Genomic DNA, 23741 nt, shown 5'->3' with positions numbered 1-23741 from the left:
GAGTATGTCATCATGCTACCAGTCCACCGAAGCGGAGCGAGGCTGCGGAGCCGAGAAACGTTATACGATATTAACCAATATGTGATTGCCACAATACAGGGAATCCTAGTATGGAGATCACAGACCTATGTAAAATTATTTTTATGTGTACTAGTGAATCAATAAATATTATTATTTTAGGATTGCACAAAATCCTCTCCACTCCGCTCCTCTTAAGTGGACAGGGGCTTGCGAGCTAGTTTAAAAATTTATATAAAAATGGTAAGCGGAGCTGGGAAACGGAGCGGGGTATCACGTCTGCAACTCGGCTTCGCATTACTTTCTCACTCCTCTCCGCAGCCTCGCTCTTCTCCGGTGGACAGATACAGTACGCAACTCTCATTACTTTGTTTCTCCCGCTCCGCTGCCTTGCACCGCTTTGGTGGAAAGGCAGCCTTATGATTCTAGCTTACGGTATTTGATTCGAAAATACCTATATCTCTCTTTCGTCCCGTCAAACTTTCAGAGATAATACTTCAACGTACAATTCCCATAATCAACTTACATTAGAGAGTATGTTATTATGATTCTAGCTTACGGTTTGTGTATCGGAGGGTCGGATTAGCAACGGCAGAGTGAACTCGTTCCCCATGAAGGACATGCTGGGCCAGTCCCGACAGGTCACAGCGGTTGACAGGAGTTCAGACGCTCCGGTGAGATGAAGCTCTCCGTCTGTCTTCTGATATCTACTTCTCTCTTCTACGATAACTCACATTCTTCTTTTGCTTACGTCCACTTCGCACTTATCCCCTTCTTAATTTAATTGCTTAAGATCTGTTTTCTAATAAATTTTCTTTCACTTTTTTGGTATGTGTTTGCACTTTAATATCTCTAGATAATAATTTGGTGGTAATGGATTTTTTTTTTCTGGTTTTAATATGTTATAGTCAATCTTCTCCTGTCTTCCACAATAACTCACATTCTTCTCTAGCTCATTTCTATTTATATTTTCACTTGATTTTACAGCTTTTTTTCTGTTTCTATTTCGAAGGAGTTTTTCTTTCTTCTGGTTTAGAAATCCTATTTTTTACTCTTAATTTGTTTATACTCGTAATTAATTGCTCTATTTGATCACATAGTGATAAAATATCTACAATATATTTGATTACTGATATATTAACGGTCAGTAATTCTAATATTCTAGTGAAATGTTTCTTACTCATTGTCTGGTTGTCACACATTATTTGATTTTGTTTTTTAGATTTTTTAAATATTTTTTGACATCATAATTATAATTTCATAGTTATACTTTGTGTATTCTCAACAAATAAATGAATAAATATCTGGTTTTTAATTTATTTTATTTGATACTCCTACGAAATAAATAAATAAAAATCAGCGTCGTGTGTTATGCTTGTATGTAGTGCATATGCTGAGCTGTACACCCCTTCTTTTTAAGGGTGACAGACAGATATTTATTCATTTATTTGATGTTACACAAAGTATAATTATGCATTCGACCATTTCTGGCGAACAACAATTTAGAAAGACGCGAGTAATTAAAAAAAAGTCAAACTTGATTGTGATGTTTAGAAAGTAATGTTTAAATGTCAAATATACCCTATCCTTGTGTCATGCTGATTTATGGATAGGGTACCGACTGATTGTGACTTTTAGATGAATTTTATCGTCTTATTTTTCTGTAAAAACAAAATAATTTTGTTTCCAGTTCTCTGGCTTCAGGAAGCACTTACTCGGAGTGTACGCGCCCATCATCCTGCTGTTCGTCATCGCCATGATCTGCCTCGTGGCGCTGGCGCCCATCGGTAGCACCTACAACAACTTGATGGGCGCTTGAATTGTTCTGTCAAAGACTTTTGTGTATAGGGACAGTGAGAAAAATACCAGTCAAGTATACTCAGAGACAAAATTATCCGCCCACCTTAATATGACGCGATTATATTAAAATAGGCGGATAACTGTGCCTCTAAGTATGTAAAACAGGCCTTCTATCTCCTTAAGGAGAGGTCGATTTAGAGCTTTGACCCACTTTCTCGGTCCTTAGTATATACAAAAGCCTTTCTACCAACAGAATACTTAATATTTAAGAGCATGTTTAGTGATACAGAAATATTTAACAGCCTCTTAAATGTTAAGTGTTTTAGTATTATGTATGTATGGAAATGTATGTCGCAACAAACTTCTAGTATTTACTTAACTTATTAAAAACTAAAATAAAGGGAATCCTTGCCATAAATTAAAAAAAAATTGTGTGCCAGCTCCGACGCACGAATGGAGTTTATTCTTTATGATCGATTGTCTAAATAGGTGTATGTTGCCGCGCAGCATACACCTATTTAGACAATCAGCAAGTCTCAATACTCGCGCCTGAAAAGTGAAAGGTACGCAACCGAGGAGCTGCAGGCAGCGGCAGCGCACGGTGAAAAGTGCGCAGAATAGGTTGCGCACAAAAACGTAACGCTGTCATTCGTTCATCGAGTTTTACTGTCCATACTTTTCTCATACCGGGGGCTGTTTATGAAAAATCGATACTTGAGGAAATAAACTCCTAAAATCTAAATTTAATACTAGTTTAAAATTATAAAATTTCTTCACAAGCACTTTTAAAACATCAAAAAGTACCACCAGATTGGAAGACAGGTTCTTCTGAGTAGAACCGCCAATCAACAGTTGCTCTTTAAAAACATGATTCTTCACTTTTAAATTGAAATAAATAAATAACTGAACTCACCGTGGATATACAACGTAATACGCGATGTTGCCAGAACAAACTCATGACTAAAGATGGGATGGGTTTTGTACTAGTCGTATTTTTGTTTTTTGGGAAAACCAACTAGAAGTTTGGTGCGATTCTATTTGGTTCTATTAATTTATGTACAGGGTTAGAAGATAAGTGTAACAAAAAGTATTCTATGTATCCGGTGTTGAAAATGATCAAAGTTTCCGTCCAATTTATTAAATATACTATAGTCTGGCAAGTTCGTTGACCCCATGATATGCAGGCGACGGGGGGAAAGACTGCGAGGGTGTGAAATCGTGCGTGCGGGGAAGTGAGGTGCATCAGTCGTGGGTTTTTCATTCATCGCTACACGCCCCACGGCCCGCGCGGACCATCGGGAGTGTTACGAACGAAGTTGCCAAGCTATAGTTTATACAATAGATTATATATATACATTTATAGTGAACAATTAAATAGTATAGACAACATGGGTGTTAGCCTCAGACCAATTACATTTGGACTTCGCACTCAAATTCACCAACAATATTATCTGTACTTTTTTGAGGGGACGAGGTAAACTCACACATCGAAAATATTTAACACCAATAAATACATTTTCTCTCCTTACACTACACACAACTATAGGTTTAAATCGTAATACACACATGTGTAATTTTAACACAGTGAAACATCGATTCTTACACAGTTTGTGTAAACACGTTAGATCGTGATCATATAATTTTTGACAGAGGGGTGACTTCTAGCGAGGCAGGTCCTATGGTAATTGGTTTGAGGTGTTGGCAGGTAGGTGCTTGGGAAAGAATGAAAAGTTGACAATTTGTAAAATTAGGAAAAGTTTGGAATTCAAGTTTTGGATACCTGTAGTTGTAAAGAAGCCAAGTTTTAGATTCTCTCACTCCTAGCAATGCCAAGTTTAATAATATGTCACTTCTGTTAAAACCAAGTTTATGATTTCTTCAGTTTCAGATTCTGTCACTGTACCAACGCAAAACTTGCGATTCCACATTCCATAGTTTTGTTTGCAAGTTTCAGATTTTGTCATAAGTTTAGGAATTCTTTTCTTCTTGCTTGATTATAAAAACCTGCCGACACCCATGATTAACAGTAATTTATCTCATCGAGTCTGTCCAAAGAGAACGTTAGATATAGCTTTGAGATATATTTACAGATATTCAAACAATGTGTCGTTAATAATTATTGTTATTATTAAGTCTAATATTGTTTTTACGTATAAATTTGTTATGTTATCTTATTAGGATACTCTCTGAGAACGGGATGAGGAAATAATACTGCAAGCACGACTCTGGGACTCTTTACCCTACTTTATTGACATTAATAATGTGTAATATGGCTTGACAATTAATTAATTTGTGTGAAGTTGTACGCAAACACTCAATAATTAAATCAATGTTATCCGATATAGACATTTAAGTAGGGTAAAATGGCCTAATGTCGAACTCTGGCTATATTACAAAATACAATATTATTTCCTTTGGGGCAACCTACATAAGGACAATATTATAGAAAAGTGTTTGGGGCCCTAAATATTTTTAAGTTTAAAAAATGTTATTGGAAAGTTTTATCAAAATCGAATCAGTAAAAAAATATAATGGGAACGCGGTAAGTACAAGTAGCCATAAACAAGAGAATGTCTTAATGCTTCTTAGATGTGTAACGTCATGCCTTTTAAAAAAACTGACATCACAAAATTTGTGATATTTCGAATACTACAGCTTACATAGAAGTAATGAATGAATTGTTTCATTAAATAAATAAAAATGAGCCGTCACGGGACGCCTGGCAGATGTAAAACATCGACATTATTTTGTAAATTTACTTAACAGATGATACCATCATATAGCGAGGCGACGCGTCGCCACGCCAGAATTTTTTTTTTCACGCCAGAAACGGTTTTACTTGCGACTATAGATAATTCACATCAATAAAGGTTTTTGTACTACGTACGTTCGGAACCCTAATATTTTTGATTTTATATAATAAAATTATGTTTAAGTTATAGTTTTTAACTCAGGACAGTTAGGGGCGTACACAGGAACAACTTCATTTATTAAAAAAAAAAACATAGTTTATAGCGTTGTTATGGACCCAACAGTGCGCGTGATATAAGTTTGCCTCTGAAGATTGTGCCTATTAAAGTATTTTAGATTAATCAACTATTTATGTAATTATTGCAATCGCAAACTATGCTACTTATAAAAACAATTAATCAACTTGGTGTTTGACGAAGTTCATAATGTTTTCTATGTTGTGGTGCATTTTTGAACCTCTTATTTTTACCACACAGCTGGACACTTCAGCTTATTCAGCTCGTTCATAAGAAATATTCTTCATGTAAATTATACCTATTCAACTAATTTTATTATATTGAATGTGAAATGGCTACTAATTTAGAAGTTAATTTACATACTTACCTTACTAGTTAAATAGGATGAAAATGATAATAAGTTGTTAATGTAAATACAGATCTATTAAAACACAGCAAAGATTATTTATTTAATTTCATTTCCCCATTTTTAATGAATACTAAAATTTGATACGTATGCAAGTGCTTATGGCAAATTTTTGTCAGTCTGTCTGTCTAGACTAATCATTGGAATGACTCAACGGATTTAAATAGGACTTTCACTGGGAGATAGAGGATGTTGTTGAGCTACATGTAGGCTACTTTATAATGCAGAAAAATCCATGGTTTCCGCTACATTTGTCAATTTCATGAGGACGAAGTTGCGGGCATCTGATAATATAGTTCCAGTTAACAATGAATTACAGAAATTAAAGTTTATTAACCAGTTCATACATTTTATTTAACAGCCAATCAAGATTTTCTTACAAAGTATATCACAGTTAACAATTTTATACAGTTACAGGTTTCAAGTATCATCCTCGTTAGGTATTTGTGAGTCTTCAACTGTTCTTGAAGCTGGAACATACACTTTGAAGGAATACTCAGTGCGAGGAAAAGACCCTGGATTTAACACTTGACAGTTTTGATACATTCTAGTGTACGGTTGAAAGTGATCCGCAACAACCACCAAATCTGGCATCGGATACAATGATAAAGCATCTGCATTCTTCCAATAAATTGGTTGAACACCCAAAGATAATGGAGATAATGTACATTGACTTAACAGAGTCTTTGTCAAATGATCAGGTATATCCCCGGTCTCTGGGAAATGTATTGAATTTCTACACATTTTAGTAACCAAGTCCTGCCTTATAACCACAATTTCTTGGGTACAGTACTGTATTCTACACGGATTGGATGTAAATATCACAGAATCACCCAACTTGTCTCTTATGTCTTTGGTGATAGAGTTCGGAATTGCCGGTCTAGGTAACATGTTTGGAGCGACCGGGTCCCCTCGGCCAGGTACAAAGATAAACTTGCATGCGTCCCTTAGTCTTGTAAATGGATACAAAATATCGCTCAAATTGTTTAAGGCAGCTTTCAATTGTGTACTGTGTTCGTAACCATACGGACATGAGAGAAATTCACCTAAAAAGACTATAGCTATAGGTGGGAACTCGTTGTAACCAGAGAATAAAGTCTTCAACTTTGATATGACTTTGAGGTTATCAAACCATACATCTGAAAGAAAAATAATCATCCCATCCTCATTGTCTTGCTCTATTTTTAGCAAATTCTGAGAATTTTTCAACAAACATTTAGATTTTCCTCCGAAAGTGTTTAAATTTCCAAAAAACGGTAATGAAGTTGCTCTGCTTTCTGAGGGAGGTAAAACCAAGCCCATGACATGTAAAACTTTATCATCGTAATATCCTTCAGCAAGGACAAAGCTGCTCTCCGTAAATAGGCCAGAATGATATCTTGTTTGTGTCATATCTAAAAGCACACTGCCGGTCGGATCTTCTAAATAATATTTCCCTTCCGTCAACTGGGTTAGTAAGCCGAGCACAATCACATCGTCTACTCTGCTTGAGGAACTCTGTAACACCTCTATTTTACGTAGCTGAAATTTGTTTTCGCTTTCCATGGACGGCAATGTTTCCTTGGCAAATAATTTGTTCCTTATAGTCCTCTGCCATATTAATGTATACCTGTCAATTGAAAAACAATTATAGTATTAGTAATATGTTGATTAATAAAATTATTGAAATCAAAATATTACTAATACTAATTTACTGGGTGTTAATTTTGCAAATTAACATACTGCCAATAATTTTCTATTCCCATAATTTGAATACAGTGTTTGTTAGAATGTTTACTATATTATGTTTAATTGGTATGGTCATATCAAAGTCAAAGTTCATTTATTTCAATTAAGCTTAGTTTACAAGCACTTTGGAAACATCAGGTAATAATATTATTAGATAATGGTGATAATAATTGGTTGAAAACTTAAAATTAAAGTTATGAGGATCCCAAGCACGCCTCGGTCTGAGAAAAGTCCACAATAAACTTGCCATGTACCTGTCTATCAAAAACTGAGCCTTCCACTTGGCCTCTGGATATAAATTGTTAGCAGCATTAACATCCTTAGAGAACCTCTTCCTTTCAGTATCATAGAGGAGTTTTGGGATACTGAATGCATCTATTATGTTGAGAACTGTCTCAGTTTCCTCCAGACCTGAAGATGAACATTCCCTGGAAGTAAAGATAATGTTTGAGACAATTCATTTTATTTTAGTCCAACATTATTTATATATAACTTTTAACAGTGTAATTAACTGAAATTCTTCTTCTTAAGGTGCCTCTCCGACTAGCGAAGGTTGGCAGTCAGTTTCTTGAACTCGTATCTCTATCCTTTGCAAGGCGAAATAATTATGCGGCGCTCACGACTTAACTAAAACTGAACGAATTAACTGAAATGAACTTAATGAAATGTACAGCTCATGTGGATTAACTTGACTCCTGGCTCGGTTGATGTTTGTGTGTGTTTGTTTGGTTGTGTTTGTTTGGTTGTGTTTGTTTGTTAGCCAGGTATCAAACCACAACCAAACAAACACACAAGTTATACATATTATGAATTTACAAACTAACAGAATTAAGGCTATGTCTCCTGATTGCCTTAAATTACGTTTGGTTTTACCAAGTTCTTATTTAAATTTTTAATAATTTAAGTTTATTTACTTAGTTTATTTTTTAAGTTTATTTACTTAAAGCAAATTAACAGAAACAAATATTTTGAATGGAAGTGAAATAAAGTTGAGTATATAAAGATAGATAACACTAGAATCAAATTAGAGGAAGAAAAACATTAAAGTTCTTAGAAATCTAAGCTACAGTACTAGTTAGTAAAAACTTAGGTACATAGAGATGTTGTACCTATACGCTACTTCCAAGTGTTGCTTTTCCAAGACGGGTTGCGAAAGACACTGGTGTAAAAGATGTGCTATCAATTTGTCAAGCATTTTCTTCCGATCTTGATGTGATAATCCAACCAGCTGTTCGGCTACAAACGTACTCGCTTCCCGCCGCATAGTGAAACCGCTGAGCTTAAATGCGTTGTTTACTTCAATACGTGTTTGCTGAAGTTCTGCCATGTTAATTTTACTCACAGATTTATTTTAGTTTCGTTTTTAATCGTAATATTTGAAATTGAAAACATTAGACAAACCGCGCGCCAAAACAAAACGTTAAGCGACTGTCATTGTCAATTTCATTTGACGTTTGTGATTTTCAATGTCATCTTTACAAGCGTCAAGTTGTAAAAGAGTTGTTGTTGAGTCGTAAACCGTAATAACCGAAAAAATATTTGTATACAAAATGGATTTTCGGTTTTCAGTATAGCTTTCTATGCGCTTTCCAGAAAGCTTATTGTGTGTGTTAACTTAGCTTGACGTGTGTGTTAATTTCGTTTGTTATTTATTTTTTTGTACCTTTGTTTAAGTTTGTCTACATTTACTTATAAACAGCTCATAAATATAGCGGTAATAGAGAATACTGCTATACCAGACTAAATCAATGTTTTGTTACGATCAACATGGACGCTGATTTTAGTTGCATCTGCAGCAAACTCAGTTACATAATTCGTCTAAGGCCGCAAAGAAAAAAATATAAAAAATAACTACTTGTATTAAATCATCTTTAATAAAATATTAAACAATACTATAAAATATATTTAAACTATAAACTAGCAATCTGCTTAAATTATTATAGCATCTCGAGTCAACATCAACAACTCTATACATACATTTATAATTTGGCTATTGAAAGTAGGGAATGAAAACACTCGGCAAATTAAAACAAAAGCTACCTATGTATGTTTAAAAATCGCGTGAGAAAACATAACCACATGAAAAAACAATTAAATTATAAGTGTAACAAGTAACAATCAAATGGAGTTATTTTAATATTTGCACTATAATTTTGGGAATGCCCTCCGAATCGCTTTAAATTTGCCGGGCGATTTCAGTATCTACTTTTATCCAGACTATTTTATCTTATTTTATATACCTATTAGTTATCTACACAAATAGTATATAGTAGAAAAAAATGTATTTGTGTATTAAACGAATAAACTCAAAGCTACTGGAATAAAATAATACTAAAATACACGCAAGTCCTCTGGCTGGCCGCTGGTAGCTCTGCGAAGTACTGGTACGACGCCGCTTGCGGGCGTTGGCTGCAAGCGCCAACGCCCGCAGCCAACGGTTAAAACGTTTTCGATTCATACGCTCGGTGTCGAAGATTGCGGATACTAATTAGTTATATACTTTAATTTAAATCAAAATGACAAAACTCTTTTTAATCTGATATAGTTAGAGAAAGACAGTATTCAGACAGCGTTTTGAGGCCGTGTCTGCCAACAACACGCACATTATTTGCACTAACAGCGGGGTTTATATGAGCGTTGTGAAGTTCCGTAATTTGAGTGGAGCTGGCGGCTGCAGAGTCACCTGTTGATGCCAGGAGACCGCACCTGGTGAACAGGAAAAAATAGTTTGTAATACCATAACAGGTATTTTAAACACACATTCATCTAAATCGATACAATAAATAATATTTTAGGAACGCCTTCAATTTAGTGGCGCCACTGTGGTGCGTTAACAGAGCCATTACTTTTTCCTTCCTTTAATTTCTCTAATGTGAAAGCGCCCTTCATAATATAACTTGTTTTCCGCATCTGCACGTTTATACCACCTATAGCACTTGTCAATATAATATTCTCACCACCACTCGTTGCCGGGGTGCGCGTTGCTGTCCCAGGGGTAGGTCATGACGAGCAGTTTCCCCGCGTGCGCGCCGCCCAGCCGCGACGACGGCTCCCTGTTCTGCATCTGCACGTTTATGCCACCTGCCAATATTACAAATTCTGTCGAAATATGTCGCGATCTGATGACTTAGTTCTGGTAATTCTTTTTTATCGTTGACTACTCCAGAAATGTCTCAATTTTGGCAGCACATGGGCATATATTTACACATGCGTGTGTTATGTTCGGTGCAGAAACACCTAATCATTTGCCAATATTGTACGACATGATGCGCATTTATTTAATGTCTAAGACACGTTGCAAACATACCTTTAGGATGTCCTTTATAATCTATAAAAAGTTTTATCAATGCTGGTTCCGTTTGATCGGTATCTTTAGTGAACAATCCTGAAACAAAGTCACAGAGAATATTCTTAAATGTTTTCATGCAACTCCTGATTCTTAATTTTGATTCACAAATAATGTAATATGTCTGTATGTCTGGCATGCACTGCTTTATTTACAAAAACCTCATAAAAGCCTACCTTCAATTCCAGGGCTCACTTTTATATAAGCAAAATTGACATCAGAAACATGGTTCAACAAGTCTTTACTAAGCAGGAAATGGATTCTCTCCAGGAATGTAAGTATGTACACATCCACTTGATGTGGCTGTACCATCCATACTCCGAGACCTGTCAACATTTATAAGAAAGTGATTTATATGCTCACCAATTAAAATGACTTTTGCCTTAAAGCTGTGACATTTAACTATTATAAAAATATACATAATTAGAGTAACTGTCGTAGGTAGATAACTTTGCTCACACTTGTCACATGGCCAGCTTTTGCGCGAATTTCAAATTAATGGCTAAGCATATTTTATTTTAATATTATTCTCTTTTTATAAAGTAAGATGATTGAAAGTGGTAGTGTCAGTGTAACAGCTTACGTAATTTTTTTCCGAATATCATCAAGTACTTGATTACGTAGTATGTCTATAAAGAAACTTTGTTTGAAATTTTTAATTCATACTGATCTATTGCCTATCGGAATGGAGCACAGCAACGTACAGCGTGAATAGGCTCTTAAAGCCATAATAAAAGTACAAAATGTTTTGTAAAGATTTCATTTTTACAAAAATTTCAATATCGACACACTACTTTCAAGAGTATTAAAAAAAATAAACAACAAACCGGGAACAATCATTAAAAATAAAATAAATTCATAAAAAATTAATGTTCACTTACCACACCCTACCACATTAATAAAGGCGTGCTTCCCGCTCTCCACCGCCCTGCACTCAGCTTCCAAGAGCGTGCTCTCAGCTAATATGCTGATCCTCTTGTAGTAAACCTCATTATCGAATATAAGTTTACTGTTCTTTTTGTGGTGGTATCTCACTATGTATGGTCTGGTCTCGTTCCGAGTTTTTTCAACAATTGGAGTCACTTTTTCGTAGGTAACATTCTCAGTCTGAGGAGAAAGGACGGAGAAGTATTTAATATTTATATTCTTGAGTACACTAGAATAACCAGTATGCGGCGATCACATTCAGATCGAAAACTCTTAAAATGAGACAGGAACGGTTAGTAGACCTGTATACTCGTTACTCCAAAAAAGAAAAAAAAGCATTAAAATTATCTTGAAAAAAAAATTGCATGTGATATTTAAACTCTTGAGGCAAAACAATGATGGAAATAGTGTACCTACTCACGTCATAGAACTCACACCACATTTTCCTCCACATGTGTTGTCTTATCTGATGAGGTTTGTGACTTTCGTCACCGTAACCATTGTCCCGAATGTTCTGCTCTTTGGTCACAAGAATATCTTCGTAGTCCATTTTGCTGCGGCGTTTTAGACGTGGGCCGATAAGACCTTCAATTTTAGAACATCTAGTTAGGATTTCATCCATAAAATCAATAATCGCGATAAAAGTACATATTTAGTTAATATATCAGAGGAATTGTTTTAAAGTAATTCTCGACACAGCTCCGTTAAAGCACGACCAATACTAACTTACTAACATATTGCCTTTCTCTCACACCGTAAGTTACAAAATTGACACAAACCAATCATAACAGCATTTTCTTCAATATCCTTGTCCTTTACTACAGCGGCATTCTTTCTGGTACCGTCATTTATACAATCAGTATATCCGCTCACGTAGACTAGAGAAGATAGCTTAAGTTCGTCGTAACTAAGACATTTTTCCAGTAAGAGAGGTGACTTTTGTTCTGAACTGCCAATTAGCTCCCAACCACTCATTCTACAATGTTTAAATTTAATTTATTTTTAAATATGTGTTTATTTACTGTTTCAATTCAATATCTGAAAAAGATAGCTAAAAATATTTATCGGTATGACCGATTGTGTCACGTCCCTACTACTTACTAGTCCTATAAACAGGCTACACATGAAATGTTATTTTTGTTTTGTTTCATCAAAGGAAAAATGGACTTAGGGTCATAAGTCCTAAACATTATTTAAGCAAATTTAATTTACGTTATGTCATTACATGCTACAAACAATAATTAAAACCTTCAAACCTCAATATGTGTTTTTCTACAGTAGACTAACTGCAATGACTGCAATGTTATTTAGCTTCCCTAACCTTATTCCCAAACCCATAATATGCAACCCACTTTCAGGTCAAACTACACAGCCTAATGTAAAATTAGCTCTATTAACATTCAACCTAATATTACCAAACTTGCCTAAAATTACCTAATATTATCAATCACAATTTTGTTCAGTGATATTAGAATCACTATATTTATATATATATTATCAGTTTGTTCTTACTTACCCCTTTTCACCAGTAATAAGTAGATATCTATCCCTAGGCCCATAGAAACTGATTGCGCGTTTGGTCAAAATTCTTTCAATGAATTCTGGTAAAGTCATGTTTTGGTATAGCTGTTTTTCAATAGTCGAACTAAATTCCCTGAAAATTAAGTATGTAAATAGAAAAACTTTCATTGAATAAGAACTAAATTTAATTTAACTTAAAATATTTTATGCTACAGTAATATAATATATTAAACTTACTTCTTGTATGCAAGGAATCGTGTCATCAAAATGAGAACTCTTTCATGAATTATAGTGTATGTAGAAACAACGTTCTTTTTCAATCTCTCAATTGGTCTTCGTGATTTTAATTGTACTAATCTGAAAAAAAAAACAAAACTTTATTTTAGAATTTAAACTATCGTGAGTGTTATTCATATTAAATGATTATGAAACACGGCTAAAACTCACGTGATATTACGTCGGAGTATGCCCGGTACCAAGAAGCCTCATAAATCGAGCCCTAAGTCTTTGTGACCCACCCTATATTGAGAGCGAACTAAGAATAGTGAGACAGGCGCTGGAGAACAATGGCTATAGTTGGCGTCAGAGTTCCAGATGGGCACAAACAACAACTAGGCGGAAACCGTCCTGTGTGAACCGGTCACCAGTGTACTTAACATATGTGAAGGGCGTGACGGACAAAATCAGCCACTATCTCCAACGGAGATTTGACATATTGACGCGGGTTCGTCCACCTGCACTGGTGAAGAGTATACTGCGATCGCCTAAGGATAGGGATCCGCTGAACGTGCCCGGGGTGTACAAGATTCCGTGTGACTGTGGTAGATCATACATCGGTGAGACTCGCCGTAACATCACCACAAGAGTAAAAGAACACATACGGAGCATGAAGAATGTGGACACGGACGGTTCAGCAATAGCCGAGCATGTTCTAGCTTCGGGTACGACTCATTATATCCGTTTTGATAAGGCTTCTGTATTGTCAAGGGAAAAGTTTCTAGTACCTCGTAAGATACGTGAAGCGATAGAAATTAGTCGTCACCCGAATTTTAATCGGGATCATGGATGGTTGCTGCCCACAGCGTGGAAACCGCTATTTCTTTCATTGTCACATACAACAAACTTGGAACAAGATAGCATTAGTTCGGTTTGCTTACAAGAAGACGAGTCTAATGAAGATGACATTAATGAACCGTCGGAGAGTGTAACGGAACCTTCACTCCCCACCACTCAACCCCTCTCCGCGCGCGCAATGCGTGCAGCAGCGCGTCGCGCAGCCGCTTCGCAGTTTGGATCGTGCCGCGATGCAAGAACCAGCTCATGACTAAGGGCCCCGTATGGGTTCGAAACTAGTCGGGCATACTCCGACGTAATATCACGTGAGTTTTAGCCGTGTTTCATAATCATTTAATACAAAACTTTATGTACATAATGAAAAAAAAATAATAAATTAAGTACCATCTATGCTATAAGACTATGCAAGGTGTTAAACTTAATGAATTATAATATACAATTACAATGTATACAATTACAGCAGCTACAGTATTGAAAAAACTGATTCAAGATAGAAAAAATTATAAATATAACTTCGTCACCCTAAGGATTTTTGGAAAACTATTCAAATCAGTTTTAGATAATTAGATAGTGTATCCATTTGCGTTTTATCCATTAATCATGGGACACCCTGTATATTCTTAACATTGTGATGTTAATTGATAACAAAAAGTTCTTTAGACTTATTATCCAATAAAGTAAAATACATTACACTAACAGATGCCAGGCGGTTTCGCCTGCATAGTTCCAGCCCTCATGGGAATACAAGATAAAGAGCATAAAATGACACTTAAAAATAATGTGGTTTTCTAATGGTAAGTAAAAAAAAATTCAAAACTGGTTAAATGGATCCAAAGATATCCCTCAATACAACATCACAAACTACCTCTAATAAAGTAGGTAGTAGATAAAAATAATGATATTGATTTAAACTTATAACAAGGAAGAATATTGTCTAATTACCTCACTGTATCAACAGGAAATTTTATGGGGAATGCATTGCTGTTTTTAATAATTTCCTCCAAATTATCTACTAAGTTTGCATTTGGTAAATCCACACAGTTGCTCAAAAACTTATTTGTTTCTTTTGTCACATTTAAATAGGACCACTCAGGCTTGAACCTAAAAAAGACAATTTACAAAAACTATTAAGTCACGCACTTGTGAACGTTATGTGTAGGGTTAAAGGATCCTTTGACTGTTAACAAACACTCCCCTTTTCCACTCAAGTCACTCTCCCCGCCTATCCCAAGTAACGAAACCCCACGTCTAAGGTCATACAACCATAATATGATACCTACCTACCTATTGTAATTTATGTTTAAAGATTTAAGATTAAAATGAACAATATATATGATAGGGTTTGTAAGTTAGATAACCCTGTAAATAGATAGGTAGGTATGTACTTACTAGAAAATATTGATTTTTCATGTACTATAAGAATTATTATCACGAGGTGAGATAAGACTTATGCACCTACATCCTTTACTTTTCTACAATAAAGATTAAATATTAAGATGACATGCTATAAATTAAGTATGTATGATTATAGGTACAGTTTTAGTTGCCTCGTTTTCGTGCAGATTTTTTACTTTTATTTGGTGTACAAATAAATTGATATGTGGCACCATTTTATGTTTCGAGCAAGATGACTATTCAAATGCATTTCTATTATGTTTCCAAAATAAGATAAAAAAAACTAGAATAATTAAATGTATTAGTATGTAAACAGTATGTATAAACCATCGATTCGATGGTATAAACATATACGTAAACTAGCGGACGCCCGCGACTTCGTCCGCGTAAATTTCGATGTCAATTTAACTACTACCCCTACCCTTCCACTACCCCAACCCTACCCTACCCAACCCCTACATCTACCCAACTCCTACCCCCACCCTACCCCTACCCTACCCCAAACCTACCCCTACCCCTACCTTACCTACACCCTACCCCCATCCTACCTCTACCCTCCCCGTACCCTATCCCTTTCCTACCCCTATCCCACCCGTACCCCTATCTCAAGCCTATCCTACCCCTACTCTACTACTTCCCTATCCTACCCGTACCTCTACCCTACCACTACCCTACCACTACTCCTACCCTACCACTACCCTAAATCCGGCCCTAAACCTACCCTACCCCTACACTACCCCTACGCTTCCCTACCCGTACCCTACCCTACCCTGTAACTTCTCTATCTTACTCCTACCCGTAGCAAAATCGGTCCAGTCCTTCGAGAGTGGTGGTATGACCAAGAGGAATAGAGACTTCTATACTAATAATATAAAGAGGTAAAGTTCGTGTGGTTGTAGGAGGTAATCTCTGGATCTACTGGACCGATTTGGAAAATTGTTTTACCAATAGAAAGCTACGTTATTTGCGAGTGTCATAGGCTATGTTTGATCCCCATATTCACACGGGAACGGGAACTACGTAAATGAAAGCGCCGGGCGTCATATAGCAGAATTTCTGCGTCTTTTAGAAATTTTGTATTATCTCCGAAACTATTTAAGTAATTAACATACTGTAAAGGGCAAATCTTATCTCCATAATATCCTTGTGATTATTAAATAATTTATTTTAATAAGGATTAAAGTTTAGTTGTATAAATAATGACGTAAACCTAAGTATATAAAATTAATAATTTTTAAAACACAAAATGTACTATATCTGCTAATATATAGAAGATAGATATATGGTGTCGCGGACTTTTTTGTAGAACTTTTAAAGATACATAAAGCCTCCATACATTAATTTCAATTTTACACAATAGTTAAGGCAGCGCATGCGAATAAGTCTGTTTAAGAGGATTTTCAGTCCGACCTGTATAACAAAAACTATGATAACTCGGCTAATATATATGATACCAATATAGCCTATATCACTCCCCGATAATGTAGCATTCTACTGGTGAAAGAATTTTTAAAATCGGACCAGTAGTTCCGAAGATTACCCCATTTAAAAAATGTGACAAACTTACAAACTTTACCTCTTTATAATATTAGTATAGATGTATGCTCATTTTATAGATATGGGTATTTATTATAATCGGTGTAGGTCGAACTGTGCTCAAGAGATGGCGTTGAACGGAGATGGCAGCTCATGACTATCCTTTAATCAATGTACCTACTCTATGGCTAAGCACTTGTTGTTGTTGTACGGTGTACCTAGTTGCTAAATATGTTGCAATCTTGAGAATTTCTGAACTTTTGTAAATTATATTACACTAAATCAAGTAAAAAAATTAATACCTATATTAATAAAATAAATAATTGTCCCAACTTACCATATTATGTTTTTTAATTGCTTCAAACATTCCATTTTATCCTGATTTTTTTTACTTTGCTTTTTATTTTATTAAAATAAATTTAGCTTTATCTACTCTAAAGATACAGCTTTTCTTTTCTACAATTTATAACTAACTTCGAGTTCAACTATGAATACGAAGTTCGAAAATAGGTATTAAATTGTCACTCCGCTCCGCTCGCAAAAACAAATTGAAATTGTGTCGATCGCGAATGATCAAATCTCCGACACCCGATCACTACTTGTGCGTGAGTAATTGGGTCGCGGACGTTAAAAACACCCGATCTTATGTGACCCGTTTGGTGACCCGCCCGGGCGCAGACTCGATTAAAAGATCGAAAGGTTTTTGTTTACCATACTAAATTGAACTTTATTTTCATTACAATAACTCTCAAATCTGTAGATCTCGTGAATAATCGGGTCGCGGACGTCTAAAACACCCGATCTTGTGATTCATATAAAAACTCGATCACTCGACCCGACCACGCTAAATTGAACTTTATTTTTAAAACAATAACTCTCAAATCTATAGTTCTCGTGAATAATCGGGTCGCGGACGTCTAAAACACCCGATCTTGTAATTCATATAAAAACTCGATCACTCGACCCGACCACGCTAAATTGAACTTTATTTTTAATACAATAACTCTCAAATCTGCAGTTCTCGTGGATAATCGGGTCGCGGACGACTAAAACACCCGATCTTGTGAGACCCGTTTGGTGATCCATATAATAAACTCGATCTCTCGACCCGACCACACTAAATTGAACTTTATTTTGATTGTATTAGTGTTATAAATAATTATTTGGCTCAATTGCTTATAATGTCGAATCATCATTCGCAAGTACAATCTGTAGTTGTCTCTTTTTAACCGACTTCCAAAAAGGAGGAGGTTCTACGTTCGGCTGTATGTATGTTTTTTTTTTATTCGTATGTAAAGGAAGATATGTATTACTCTGTATTTATGAGTTTCATCGGCTTCATCTCGCGGCTTGTAAAGATATCATTCTCTATTCTGTAGTTGATAATGATGATGACTTGAGTGGTAAATTCGTAAGGAATAAAGTCTAAAATATATATGTAGGTATGTATTACTTTTAGCAATAGTTTTATCTATATAATATATAATAACTTTAATTATTTACATTTTTTTATCTATATTCATAAAAACATAAAATAAAATTTCCCATTTTTGAATGTAATTTTAGACGATGACTTAATATTATTGTATCACCACGCAAAAGCGATACAATTACAAACCACAATATTTATTTAACTGATAGTAGGCATAACTTTGTTTTGAATCCGTCGGTCAATCAAAGGATTGGGTTCCGGTTCGGGTCTTACGGGTGTTCAGTTCAAATACCTACCTACTTCAAGCCGCATCGCAACGATACACAAAACCCAAACAACCCGTGACCCGAATGATCGAAATGATCGAATCATTGAGACCCGATCTCCATGAGTATGGGTCGCGATCGACCCGGGTTTTACGAAACGATCGAATTACACAGGTCTAATTTGAATTTGAAACAATTACAATTGATCCACACCACAGACAGAACAGCAGTAAAATCACAAACGGCTAAAAAGATAAGTAAAATCAAGATCATGTTGTTTAACACTTAATCATAGACAAATAAGTTTTGTGTGTGAGTGTGTGTGATCCGTGATACCACAGATTAATAGATACTATGACGTAACCACGACGATAACGGATGTAATTTGTTTTTTTTATTTATTCTTTACAAGTTAGCCCTCGACTACAATCTCACGTGATGGTAAGTGATGATGCAATTTAAAATGGAAGCGGGCTAACTTGTTAGGAGGAGGATGAAAATCCACACCCTTTTCGGTTTCTACACGACATCGTACCAGAACGCTAAATCGCTTGGCGGTACGTCTTCGTCGATAGGGTGGTAACTAGCCACGGCCGAAGCCTTCCACCAGCCAGACCTGGAACAATTAAGAAAACCTCAATCGGGTCAACCGGGGATCGAACCCAGGACCTCCCTTGTAAATCCATCGCGCACACCACTGCAGCAAATATGAATGGCCAATGGAACTGTCTCATACTGATTGATGTAAGAAATGCATTTAATTCCGCCTCGTGGCCTATTATAATACAAAAGTTGAAGTCCCGGCATGTCAATAAATACATAATAAACATAATCGTAGACTACTTTAAAAATCGTTACATACTACTGGACAGCAAAGTTAGGGCAAAAGTAACTGGGGGAGTACCCCAAGGATCCGTACTTGGCCCAACTCTGTGGAATATCCTCTATGATGACATAATGAACATTGAAGTGCCAGAGGGAGTGAAACTCGTGTGCTATGCAGACGATTTAGCTATATCGGTCACCGCAAAGGAGGAATATGAGCTAATCATTAAGTCAAATGAGACACTGCACTCTGTAAATCTGTGGATGCACCAAAACAAATTATCAATTGCACCGGAAAAAACGGAAGCAGTCATCTTTAATAGGAGAAAAACTATTCAGCGCGTACATTTTGACTGCGGAGGAATACTAGTAAGACCGTCATTTAGTGTTACTTACCTTGGCGTTAAGCTGGACTGGGGATTAACTTTCGGTCTACACTTAAAATCAGTCTGCGAGAAAGCCTTTAGAACAGCTAGGGCCCTGTGCAAGTTGCTACTAAACACAAAAGGCCCCAGTGATAATAAAAGAAGGACGCTGGCTATGGCGACTCAGTCGATAATTCTGTATGCAGCACCAGCCAAATACCAATTGGCTGCTTTGGATGCTGTGGATCGCCGAGCCAGGAGACTCATTGGCACAGATTCACCGCTTTTGACCAAACTCCAGACCCTTGAGCATCGGCGGAAAGTTGCCAGTTTATCGGTGTTTTATAGGATATATTTTGGAGAATGTGCTCAGGAGCTATTCGATGTCATACCACCTTCGCCTTTTTACCATCGCACCGCAAGACATCGGGTGGGTTTTCATCCCTATATTGTAGATGTCCCTAGGACCCGTACAAAACGCTTTGCGTCTTCTTTTCTCATACGCACGGCTAAGGTTTGGAATACCCTTCCCAAGTCTGTGTTTCCTGAATATTATAACTTGGGTATCTTCAAAACAAGAGTGAATAGGCACCTTCTAGGCAAGCGTGTCCCATCTTAGACTGTATCTACACTTACCATCAGGTTAGATCATGGTCAAACGCGAGCCTATTTGCATTAAAAAAAAAAAAAAAAAAGTCTGGGGATCAGCCATGAAGTTTGCCATACACAGAAGGAAGGTACTAAAAGCTCAACGTGTATTAGCACTCCGTGTCTGTTCCGCATACAAGACAGTATCCACAGATGCAGCGCTGGTTCTCGCTAACCTGACGCCTGTCCACCTAATTGCAATGGAAAAAACAGAATTAAGGCAAAAAGATTCCCAAGTTCCTGAATCAGTCAAAAAGGAAACCCTTGCACGTTGGCAAGAGGAGTGGGATGCATCTGACAAAGGCAGATGGACGCACCGTCTGATTCCAAACCTAACAAAATGGACCAGCAGACGACATGGGCGCTTATCATACCATCTGACGCAATGCTTGACAGGTCACGGTGTGTTTATGGACTATCTCGCAGGAATCAGAAAAAGGCCAGATGCGACATGTATATACTGTAGTGAAACGGACAATGCATTGCACACAATATTCCACTGCCTACGGTGGAGTAAAGACAGAGAAGACGTTTGTGCGAAAGTGGGTGATATCTCGGAAGAAAATCTTGTACCCAAAATGTTGGAAACGTCAAATAACTGGACGACTATCGTTGACTTCTTAGATAGAGTCATGAGAGAAAAGGAAAAAGAGGAGAAAAGGAGAAAGACTTGAAATAGACACAATGGTTGCCGTGTTAGGCTGTAAGGCGGGTACACGGACAACAGGGCGACAGGAGGGGTTTTAGCCGGTAAGAGTCCGGCACTACCTAGCTCAACCAGGTGTCCATGAGGATTTCCCCTTCTGTATATAAATAAAAAAAAAAAAAAAACACCACTGCGACACGGAGGTCAAAAATATACATGACTGTTTAGTAAACGTCCACGGTGGTGAAGCTTTAGATAGGGTCCTGTTTAAAATGGATTAAACGCGAGTGGGAGTTACCCACCTCATTATCTAAAACCTAATCAGTTTTGAAAAAATTCGTAGGATGACCAACCTGTACTTTTATTTGGCGATAAAAATCTAACAAGCTAGGTTTTGTTTGCGAAACTTTTAGGCGTTCAAGGTTTCTTTTAAAACCAATTACAGATTATATAATTACAGATACATGTGTATTTTAACCGACTTCCAAAAAGGAGGAGGTTCTACGTTCGGCTGTATGTATGTTTTTTTTTTTTTTTTATGTATGTCCAGCGATAATTCTGGAATTTCGGAATAATGGACCGATTTTGAAAATTCTTTTTTTGTTTTGTAGGGTTTACTTCCAGGGTGGTCCCATTTTTTTCATGTCAGGATCTGATGATGGCATCCTGGAGAAATTGAGGGGAACTTTCGAAAGTTGTAGAGACGGCTAGTACGTTTGTTAGTGTTTCCATAAGGTATTTTAAACCACTACAACTTTATGAAGGTTTGGAGTTGGTCTGATTATGGAGCCGAAACACAGACGATGGAACTCGTCAAGGATTTTCAGCAGTCACCTTTTGTTTGGGCTTGATTAATTTGTATTGATGAGTACTTTCCACCTATATGGGTTGTGACTGTATTAAGGGTCTGGTGATGAAGACGAGGGACAGTGAAGAGAACTCCTCGACGGTTCACAATAGCTACCTTGTGTTTGGACTTGATAAATTTGTATTGATGAGAACTTTCCACCTAGATGGGTTGTGACTGTATTAGGGGTCTGGTGATGAAGACGAAGGATAGTTAAGGGAACTCCTCGACGGTTCACAGTAGCCACCGTGTGTTTGGACTTGATAAATTTGTATTGATGAGAACTTTCCACCTAGAAGTATTGTGACTGTATTAAGGGTCTGGTGATGAAGACGAGGGACAGTGAAGAGAACTCCTCGACGGTTCACAGTAGCTACCTTGTGTTTGGACTTGATAAATTTGTATTGATGAGAACTTTCCACCTAGATGGATTGCGACTGTATTAAGGGTCTAGTGATGAAGACGAAGCACAGTGAAGAGAACTCCTCGACGGCTCACAGTAGCTACCTTGTGTTTGGACTTGATAATTTTGTATTGATAAGAACTTTCCACTTAGATAGGTTGTGACTGTACACGCACACGCAGTGGGTATGCTAACACTAAAAATAAAAAAATAAAAATTTTAATAAAAAAAATTCAACCGACTTCCAACTCAAAAAATAACTTTAACTAAAAAGCAAAAAATAACATCCTACCTATGTGCTACCTTCTGATCAGTTTGAAGGCGGTGCCAAGCCAGTGTCGTGTTTTAATTAAAGCTGTTTCTGGAATAACCACAGAATTTTTGTAGTTTAAACGTATTTAATTAAAACATCACTGGCTTGGCACCGCCTTCAAACTGATCAGAAGGTAGCACATAGGTAGGATGTTATTTTTTGCTTTTTAGTTAAAGTTATTTTTTGAGTTGGAAGTCGGTTGAATTTTTTTTATTAAAATTTTTATGCTGTTCAAGTATCGTTCAACAGTAATATCATTGACCTCCGAGGTATTTACACGTACCTATTGTACCAAAGCGCTTTTTTCTACACTTCATACAACCTTGACTTTCAGAGCCGGGTCAATAAAAAACTGAATTGATTCAACTATTGGTGATTTTAGTCATGGATCATAAACAGTACTTACAAAAATATCATTTTTGAAGTTTTTCTGGTTTTGAATAACTAGGAACACTGTAACAAGCGTCACACAATATAGGTTACAATATAATAATTTATACAAAGTGTGACTGTAATACTATACTCCGAGGCACAATTATCGGCCCATATTAGTATAATCGCGCATATTAAAGTGGGTGGATAATTGTGCCTCTGAGTATAGGTACTTTTAAATATTAGATAGGGTATGAAAATAAAAGGACTTTTAATAAAACATTAGGATATATTTCTTACGAAATAAACGTAACAAATATAATTATTTGAGTATTGGCCTAATCAACGATACATACCTATTACAGTATATTGAGACAATACATTATAATAATATTCAACACAAAACGTTGGTTTACATAGAAACGTGTAAATTTTCGCTATATATTAGTCATAATTGATTTTAGCAGATTAAATATAAGAAAATTAAAACTATCCAAGTTAGCATAAGGCGCGTACATTTGGGCACACCACAAATTCTCAAAAAATGTTATAGTTATCAACCCATATACGGCTCACTGCTGAGCTCGAGTCTGCTCTCAGAATGCGAAGGCTTAGGCCAATAGTCTACCACGCTGGCCCAATGCGGATTAGCAGACTTCACACACGCAGAGAATTAAGAAAATTCTCTGGTATGCAAGTTTCCTCACCATGTTTTTCTTAAATTGCACACAACTGAAATGTTGGAGTTACATGCCCCGGACCGGATTAGAACTCACACATTTCGGAATAGGAGGCAGAGGTCATATCCACTAGGCTATCACGGCTCAAAAAAAATCTTATACAATTAAATAATTACATAATACATTATTAAAGGAAAATGGTCTAT

General features: G+C 36.4%; 3 protein-coding genes across 4 annotated transcripts in view; 1 reads left to right on the top strand and 2 right to left on the bottom strand.

Moving 5' to 3' along the window:
* LOC112043756 (putative ferric-chelate reductase 1 homolog) overlaps positions 1-5239 on the top strand; it is a 36442-nt gene extending 31203 nt beyond the window's left edge. The window contains exons 12-13 of one of the 2 annotated variants that reach the window (XM_024079316.2): positions 573-692; positions 1709-5239. In XM_024079316.2, the coding sequence (XP_023935084.2) occupies positions 573-692; positions 1709-1837 (249 nt within the window). In that variant the 3' untranslated portion in view covers positions 1838-5239. The remainder of the gene's footprint in view (positions 1-572; positions 693-1708) is intronic. The other variant, XM_024079317.2, reaches the window with a different exon arrangement.
* Positions 4813-8369, bottom strand: LOC112043754 (DNA polymerase epsilon subunit 2). Its single transcript, XM_024079313.2, has 3 exons — positions 8049-8369; positions 7194-7367; positions 4813-6820 (listed from the first exon to the last, which is right to left on the bottom strand). The coding sequence occupies exons 1-3, from the start codon at positions 8264-8266 to the stop codon at positions 5632-5634; spliced, it is 1581 nt and encodes a 526-aa protein (XP_023935081.2). The 5' UTR covers positions 8267-8369; the 3' UTR covers positions 4813-5631.
* A 425-nt stretch (positions 8370-8794) lies between these two features.
* Positions 8795-17614, bottom strand: LOC112043755 (uncharacterized). The gene is made up of 11 exons (XM_052887953.1): positions 17076-17614; positions 14750-14908; positions 12971-13090; positions 12729-12866; positions 11992-12188; positions 11634-11797; positions 11167-11392; positions 10462-10611; positions 10247-10324; positions 9897-10020; positions 8795-9645 (listed from the first exon to the last, which is right to left on the bottom strand). Exons 1-11 carry the CDS (start codon positions 17108-17110, stop codon positions 9471-9473), a joined length of 1566 nt encoding a protein of 521 aa, XP_052743913.1. The 5' UTR covers positions 17111-17614; the 3' UTR covers positions 8795-9470.
* Between the last annotated feature and the right edge of the window lie 6127 nt (positions 17615-23741).

This window comes from Bicyclus anynana, chromosome 2, assembly GCF_947172395.1.
Source record: "Bicyclus anynana chromosome 2, ilBicAnyn1.1, whole genome shotgun sequence".
Taxonomy (NCBI): domain Eukaryota; kingdom Metazoa; phylum Arthropoda; class Insecta; order Lepidoptera; family Nymphalidae; genus Bicyclus; species Bicyclus anynana.
This window is presented reverse-complemented; position numbering and strand designations above follow the sequence as displayed.